Below are 8,730 nucleotides of genomic sequence, written 5' to 3'. Positions count from 1 at the left end.
TGTACTCCTGAGGAACAGATAGAATTCAGATTTGAGAATATTGTGGAAATCCATATGGGCAAAGAGCAATTGGAATAGAAGACTGTGTGGAATTCAGAAACAGAGTGCTCCATTTTCTCAGTTTTCTGTGGCTTATGTAGGTTTTTAGATTGTCAAGTAGAGCACCAGTAATAAAACGCCAAGGACAAAATGATTTCACTGATGTCACAGTTAAACATTTCAGAACAAAAGTTTCAGTGATTTATGCTTTAAAGGATGGCTGTTTGGGAGGCACCTGGGTGGCTCCATCAGTTAAGCAGCTGCCTTCAGCTCAGGTTATGATCCCAGGGTTCTGGGATGGAGCCTGCTTCTCCTTCCCTCTCCCTTTCCCTGTTGCCAAATCAAATCAATCAATCATTATTTTTAAAAAGGGGGTAGGGTTGTTTGACCTGTACCTGGAGTGCACTTATCCTTGGTGGCTTTTACAAACCCTTATGACAACCAGGGGAAAACCTTACCACTTTGGGAAAACATGGCTTACCCATGCTCTCCCACCATGACCCTAACTCTTCCAGGGATAAAAAAAAGCACACATGCTTTGAGATTAAACAGGCGGGTTTTATTATCAAATGTAACAATTCTACGAAAACTCTAGTACCGTGGTTAAGTATTACTTTCTATCTTAAAGTCTCTCAGAGCTTTGGGCTGACAGCATCTTAAGGCATCAAGTATAAACAACTCTTTTTCTGATCTTAAGTGCCAGTTGTCACCAATTTTCAGACCAAATGTTGTGTTTTGTTTTGTTTAGTTTTTTTCCTATTGCAGTTAGAGGGCCATTGCTGGTCAGGTGAAGAGGGAATGTTTGGCTCTCCATTCAAGGTGTTAATCAAAAATAATGCAAAGGAAATAAAAATAGCAGCCACAGAAGCCTGCAGGGCATTGCATCCGAACTAAGGACAATAGGAGTAACTTAAAGACACATGAGCACTTAATCAAATCCTGTTTTCCTCTTTGGAGTTGCACAAGGCAGCAGTACTAGCTAGCTAGTGTCTAATATTGCACTTTTTAGCATAAACACAGCTAAACACACAGTGCTAAACACTGACAGCATCAGTACCTGCTCTAGTGGGCTTCAGTGTTTATCTCTCAGTCCAGCATGCTGACTATAATCCTAGGCTTTTAAAAAGTTTTAATTATTTGACAGTTAAGGCATTAGAGAGAAAGTTTTAAGGCTCTATCTTAATATATACAAGCATTCACTTCAGTTAGTATATTGCTTTCTAGAATACACTGTTCAAATATTCTTATTTTACGATATTAAAAACTATGGAATTTCTCTTATTAAAGTCCAAACCATCAGTAATGGGCAAAGTACAATATAAAATAATACATATGAAGCCACAATGTTCAGTTACAGTTTAAACTAGAAATTACTAACTACAGATAGCTGTTTCATTTTTGGTTTCGCATTTTGGCCCCTAGTTCATTCTTATTTACAACTGGTACCTGCTGAGAAAAAAAGGAAACTTTGAAGCTAGGAGTGTTTGGTGGTGGGTGCCAGAGGTCTTCTGATTTATCCCAAGGTGTTTAAAAAGGCAGTTGCGTGGTTTAACTGTAAGACTTAAGGATTCCAAGACCTTATTCTTGAATTAGTAAGAGGGCACGCTTGTGCAGAAGACATGGAGAAAGAGAATGAAAAATAGAAACAGCTTCCACGACACGGTTCCTGATGGAGATGGTAGACACTAGTATTTTTTGTCCAAGACTTAAAACTTAGGAAACACCTACGATGCCACATTAGCTGGAAGTAATGGAGTCACCTGATTTCAAATTCACATTTTAAATGCCTATTTGCAATCAGCAAGGAGCCAGGCGTGCTGCTTGCTATAAGGATTTGGCTTCACTGGCTCAAGTTTTTTTTATTCTACCAAAAGATTGGGCAAAAGCCCACCGTCCAATCATGTTTGCTGAAAATACTGCAGCCTGAGCGTAGACAAACTTCCCCTGAAGTTGCTAGAAGTTGTCATTATTTGACGGCTTCAGGATCACCATACATCTTTTAAACACTGAAAAAAACAAAAAACAAACAATGAAAGGAAATATTATAGTCTCCAAATTTTTCAATTATTGGCAGCTATAAAAAAATTATTTTGAATGACACAAGGTCTTAAATTTTAAAAAAGCCTTAAGGTAGTCCAAATTTTTATTTTACACCAAAAAAGCTGGCTTTTACATGACAAGTTTTCAGGGAATACAATGCTGGCAAATGAAGTTTCTGTGATAACTGGCATTTCCACAACTCCCTGCCCTGTGTATTACCATGCATGATCATGTGCATGCTGTCACCTCCACACTTCACTCAGCTCCCTTGTGGAGAGTCCATTTTACAATGTCAATAAGCACACTGACATTCCTTAGTCTGGGTTCCTGAGTTACCACAGCATTCTTCTGATAGTAGAGGCTCAATACCATTGTTAAAACCATGAAGACAATTTTTAAAAATTAAATTCTAATGTAAGAAATTTCAAATAAGGTGAAGCAAAAATATCCAAGTAAGAAGCTATGAGGCATGACATTATCGGAAACATGAACCCTACATGTCAGTGACTAGCTGATGAACAACCTTGATGTGGATTGATTCATTTATCCACACAACCATCCTGTAAGATTACCATGTTATCCCCATTATACAGATGGGGAAATGGAGGCATAGAGCTATTAAACTAGTAAATTTGTCCTATTTAAAGCTATTTAAACTAGTCTAAAATTTGAACACAGATTGGTTCTTCTATGCTATTTCACTTAATTTCACTTATACACCACACTTGGGCTCCATGCTCAGTGGTAAGTCTGCTTGAGATTCTCCCTCTCCTGCTTCCCCTACGCAGAGCACGTTCTCTCTCTCTTTTATAAATAAAACTTCAAAAAAATTGCTACAGGATGCCTCCCACTTCCCCTGCTCATGGTCCCAGGAGTCTTTTCTCACTCGCTCTTAAATAAATAAATAAAACTTAAAAAATTACTATGGGATGCCTGGGTGGCTCAGTTGGTTAAATATCTACTTTTGGCTCAGGTCATGGTCTCACGTTCCTGGGATCAAGTCCTGCATTGGGCTCTTTGCTCAGTATGGAGCTTGCTACTCTATCTGCCTTTCCCTCTGCTTGTGCTCTCTCTCTGACAAGTAAGTAAATAAAATCTTTAAAAAAAAAATTACAATTTGAAAAAAAATTACAACCATATAAAAAAATTTACAATTTGGTGGCTTAAAACAACAGAAACTTGTGGTGCCTGGGTGGCTCAGTGGGTTAAAGCCTTTGCCTTTGGCTCAGGTCATGATCCCAAGGCCTGGGATTGAGCCCCACACCGGGCTCTCTGCTTCCTCCTCTCTCTGCCTGCCTCTCTGCCTACTTGTGATCTCTGTCAAATAAATAAAATCTTTAAAAAACAAGACAAACAAAAAACAAACAAACAAAAACAACAGAAACTTATTATCTCACAATTCTAGCAGCCACAGGTCAGAAATCAACTTATCATCCAGGATGCATACTCTCCAGAGGCTCTTGGGAACACTCTTGGCCTCTTCCAGCTCCTGATGGCTGCAAGTGCTCCTTGGCTTATGCTGGCATCATTCCAGTCTCTGCCTCCATGCCTGTACTGCCCCCTCTCCTTCTGCCTCTTTTGTAACTATTGTAAGGGTCCACCCAGATAATCCAGGATAAACTCCTTCTCCCCAAATCCTTAATTTACATTTTTGGCCAGATAAGGTAATAGTCACCAGTTCCAGGGATTGGGACACGTATTTGCGACCACCATTCATCCTGCTACAAGTACTTACTCTGCCATGCTCAACGGAAAAGAGTATGAAGATTGAAACTAGAAGTGATGGCTCTTTTGTTCAGCCTGGTCATAAGCTGTAGGACTCTGAAAATTACCCAGCTTCCTGGGTTTCCTTTCCTTGTCTGTCAGATGGAGCCGTGGGGGCACCCACCCTAATGCCTCACAGTGCTGTGAGAAGACTCACATGGCATCGGAGGTATAAAATGCTTAAACAGCATAAGGTCATCTACTGGTGTAAGAGAGGACTGGTGATGATAAATCCGATGAGTAGTATAGATGAGTTGAAAACAATATATAGTCACAATAGAAGGTTAAGGGGAAAGGAAACTAAGTCCAAATTGCATGAGGGCATACACAAAAGAAGCTGAAAGGAGACATTCGTTGTGGTTATTTCTGGAGGGTAGAAATTATTGGAGACTTCTTTGTACCTGTCTATATGTTCCAAATTCTCTAAAATGAGCACATAATACTTTTGTGATCCTTATCTCCCAGGGTTGCTGAGATCATTAAATATCTTATAACTTAGGCCAAGTGTTTCACACAGTAACTCCACGTGACTTTTAAAAAAATTCTCAATATAAAAAGCGTATTAATCTGATATTATAATAAAATGCAAAAATCGGGTTTTGACAGAGCAACTGATTTGCTATTCTATCCTGACTCCAAGCATAAGATAGAATCAAAGCTGAGTAATGGCTATAGTCAATTTAGGATATTTCTCATGTAATAGCAGAAAGTTTCATTTCTAATTTAATATGTTCCTTTTTCTATATAGATCTTTATTAAGTTCATAAACAGCATTTAGAGGTTGAACAAAGAACATTTCAAATTACAAAGTATGGACCAAAAAGAGTATCAGAAAATTAAATTAATGTCTCCCATCATTGTTAACTAAACTAGAAAAGACCCCACCTCCCACTGCAAAGTATCTGGGCATGATACTCTTTGATACCCAAGAGATCTTGAAACCTCACAGAAAATGGCAGAGAATCATCACCTCCACCCCAAAACTGAGGTTTCTAAAATCAGAAGGAGAACTAAGAACCCAACTGTCATTTTTCATGAACAACAGTATACTACTGATAACCATATTTTCCAAATCAGAATCCATATGTTTAAGGGCCATAGGCTCCTCAGCCATAAAAATGGTAACAAAATCTGAAGATGGTATGCCAGGAAAACCAATTTCAGCAAACTCAATAATAAAAAAATGAAGAAATTAAGCCACACCAATTCCTGACCATGTCCCCAAAATATATTCTCTTCAGTCTCACAAAGAAAGTCAATATCCTTTAAGAAAAGGTTATCGGGGGAACCTGGGTGGCTCAGTGGGTTAAGCCTCTGCCTTCGGCTCAGGTCATGATCTCAGGGGTCCTGGGATCAAGTCCCGCATCAGGCTCTCTGTTCGGCAGGAAGCCTGCTTCCTCCTCTCTCTCTGCCTGCCTCTCTGCCTACTTGTATTCTCTGTTTGTCAAATAAATAAATAAAAATCTTAAAAAGAAAAGAAAAGGTTATCAATTAAAAAACTGTTTTCAAAAACTATCAGGGTTCCTTCCCTCCAGACTTAGACAATGAAACTTAAGGAAATGGAAAAAAGTATACCCAACTCAAAAGAATTACCATAGGACTCAGTGATTCCACTCCTAGAAACATGCCGAAGAGAAATTAAAAACAGGTACTCATAAATATTCATATCAGTACTATTTAAATAGCAAGAAGGTGGAAACAACCCAAACATCTATCAGTAGAGAAATGAATAGATGTGGTATAGCCATACAATGGGGTAGTTCAGCCACAAAGAGGAACAAAGTACTGAGACATGCCATGTCAAGGATGAACTTCAAAGACAAGTGAAGTGAAAAGCAGCCAGACACGAAAGAGTCACATGTTGTAGGATCCCATTCATATGAAATATCCAGTGTAGGCAAATGCATGCAGAGAGGAAGCATACTGGTTGCCAGGGTCATTTGGGAAGGAAAATAAGGAGATACTGCTTAAAAGGCATGAGGTTTCCTTTTGGCGTGATTAAGAGGTTTTGGAACTAGATAGAGATGGTTGCGCATGTTGTGAATACACTAAATGCCACTGAATTATAGACTTAAAAGCAATGGATTTTATTATGTGACTTTTACTGCAGTTAAAGCAAAACCAAAAAAAAAGCACACCCAACCTGCATTCCACACGAAATACAGCACATGGATTCCCAAATAGAAAAGTTTTCCCTTAGCTCAAAATAACATACAACTATTATCCATAAATGTTGCTTAGATACTGTCTTTTTGAATGACACACTGAATTCCAGTCTCCCATTTCTTCCAGGATTTCTGACCCTCCTACATCACACTGAAGAAAAGGGGAAATCTCTCACCCAACTCATAAGAAACGCTTTTGAATTCTTGATCTCTATTTGTTTGGGCCCTTTATGATTAAGCTTTCACATCGTAGTGCCTTACCTTCTTTTCTGAGGATGGTCTAACTGCTGGGGCCCTTAAATACAAACCCATTCTTTGGGTAGAGTCCTGGCCTGGTCATTTGTGTGTACAAGTCCATCATCGGCTGCATACTAAAATGCAAGTTAGAACAAACAGGATCAAAAGATGGACAAACTGCCACTATGGATTATTAGTATTTCAACTGACTAAATCTACCAACAGTATTACACTCTATTTAGACCAGAGGAAACAAGTTAAAACTCTTGGTATAAACCACATACATAACCACAAATCCCAAGTTGCTACATCCTATTTAATATGTCTAAATACCATAAAACTTCCTTTTTAGGAAACTTCCTTCCTTCCTTAGGAAGGAAGTTTAATTGAACACAGGGAGAAGAAAAGAATACTGTGACACAGTCAACACCAAACCTTTCAGATCGTGCTAACGGTACAGTATCCATGATACCACAGGCGCGACTAGATACAAAGGAATTGAGTATCAACTATATGCAAGGTATTGTACAATAAGCCCAGCATCTGCAAACAACTCTGTGAACTTTAAATATTAGCTGTTATTTGGAACATCAGCCTGATTCTTCAGGAGGACAAGTAAAAATATCAGCCATGAGAGGCCCAAAGAGATACTGATTAAAGCCAGTATTTTTAGAGGAAACAAAAACTAGCACTATGGAAACTGCAAAGCCTTTAACAGTAAAGGGTAAAGCACAGAGCAAATACAGTTAAAGAAATTATGTAAGAATACCAGAGAGTCCAGAATAAGAGGCCCACCAACTAAAATATAGATATGGGTTTATTTTCACAACCAGAAGGACATTCTTCTGACCAAATATTTTCATGGTAGCTTGTCTTCATATAATCAGTTCTCATTCTATTAATCTCATTCATCAAAATGGGCCCAACCCAGGCACTTTAACTTTGTAAAATTACTGAATTTTTCTTATGTATATTTTTTAATCTCTGCACCCTATGTGGGACTCAAACTCATGACCCCAAGATCAAGAGTTACATGCTCTTCCAACTAAGCCAGCAAAGCACCCCTACAAATTAAAGACTTGATAGCAGAAAACATTTCCTGCATTGTGTTTTAGCCACAAGAATTCTTCCCTTTTTGTAAATCCTTGCCCTTTCTGGCTTCACACCCCCTCTCCAAATATAAAGTACAGAAAAATTAAATTGAAGTACAAGGAGTTTTACTAATGGTAGGAGAAACATACATCTAAAAATTATATTTAAATATAATGTTTATAGAAAATGACACAGGCCATTATTACCTCGACATTTTTAAAAGGCAGAATCAGAAACTACCAAGCAATTTCCTTCGCTCAACCAATTATTACCACGTATTTGCTTAATTACATGACTATATTACATAACCATATAATAATCATAGATAATCAGAAAAATAAATGAAAACCTCCCATTAAATAAAAAATAGCAAGAAGTACACCATAAATAAAGACAAACACAGAATTTACAGTTTTTAATCATCCTTCACTGATTTTGTCTTATGGTAAAGCTATACTTAAACAATCTGAAATCCTGTGAGTGGCTTATTATCAAAATAATGGAGTACGGGGTCGCGGGGAAAAAGACGATATGGACTCTCAAAGCCAGAAAACATGAGCCTTTATGAAAGAGTGATACAAAAAATTTCGGATGCATGCATGTAACTGCCTTAAAGCTAAAATTACTGAAGACACTGGAATAATCTGATATACTCAAAATTGGGTAAGTGAGGTTCCTATGTAATCTTTAAGTATAAGCTTTAGGCCCAACATGAGGCCTGAACTCACACTCTGAGATAAGAGTTGCATGGTCTCCCGACTAAGCCAGCCAAGCGCCCCAGGTTCCTACATAATCCCAATTCATTGATCTAGTTCATACACGTCAAGCACTTCAGCAGTTAAGGTCAAATGCCTTGAGATGAAGTAATTTGCACAATCTTCTTACTTCTGATTATATCAGGTAACTCTAACCTTTAATGATTCCCAAGAAGCTAACAGAAAATAAACTACTACAAACTTCTTTGATCTCAACTCTAAAGCAGGTCAATCTTTTAGCTATCAATCTAAAAATAAATGCTTTTATTTGTTACTGGTAGAATAAATACCTACAAAAGTCAGCCACAGAACTCTTCATAATAAGAGCAAATTTGCTTGGGACGCCTAAGTGGCTCAGTCGGAGGAGTGTCTGACTTTGGCTCAGGTCATGATCCCAGGGTCCTGGGATCAAGTCCTGCGTCAGGCTTCTTCATGGGGAGCCTGCTTCTCCTGCCTGCAGCTCCCTCTGCTTGTGTTCTCTGTCTCTCTCTCTCAAATAAAATCTTAAAGGAAAAACAAAAGAGCAATTTTGCTTCATGTCATATCCAGTTTCTACGTATATGACCACTTAATTCTATTCAGTGTGAAGGTATAAAGTTGATTAGTCAAAACAAAAAATTAAACTAATTCAGCTGACC

The 8,730-nt window shown here is 38.2% G+C and overlaps 1 protein-coding gene across 6 annotated transcripts in view; it reads right to left on the bottom strand.

Annotated features, from left to right (window-relative positions):
• Positions 1-576: 576 nt before the first annotated feature.
• ESRP1 (epithelial splicing regulatory protein 1) overlaps positions 577-8,730 on the bottom strand; it is a 57,523-nt gene continuing 49,369 nt past the window's right edge. For 3 of the 6 annotated variants that reach the window (XM_032315459.1, XM_032315455.1, XM_032315454.1), the window contains 2 exons: positions 6,270-6,379; positions 577-2,045 (listed from right to left, as the gene is read on the bottom strand). In XM_032315459.1, the coding sequence (XP_032171350.1) occupies positions 6,289-6,379 (91 nt within the window). In that variant the 3' untranslated portion in view covers positions 577-2,045; positions 6,270-6,288. The remainder of the gene's footprint in view (positions 2,046-6,269; positions 6,380-8,730) is intronic. The other 3 variants (XM_032315458.1, XM_032315457.1, XM_032315460.1) reach the window with 1 other exon arrangement.

Source organism: Mustela erminea, chromosome 16 (assembly GCF_009829155.1).
Source record: "Mustela erminea isolate mMusErm1 chromosome 16, mMusErm1.Pri, whole genome shotgun sequence".
In the NCBI taxonomy this organism is placed as follows: Eukaryota; Metazoa; Chordata; class Mammalia; order Carnivora; family Mustelidae; genus Mustela; species Mustela erminea.
The sequence above is the reverse complement of the archived record's forward strand: the minus strand, read 5'-3'. Positions and strand labels throughout refer to the sequence as shown.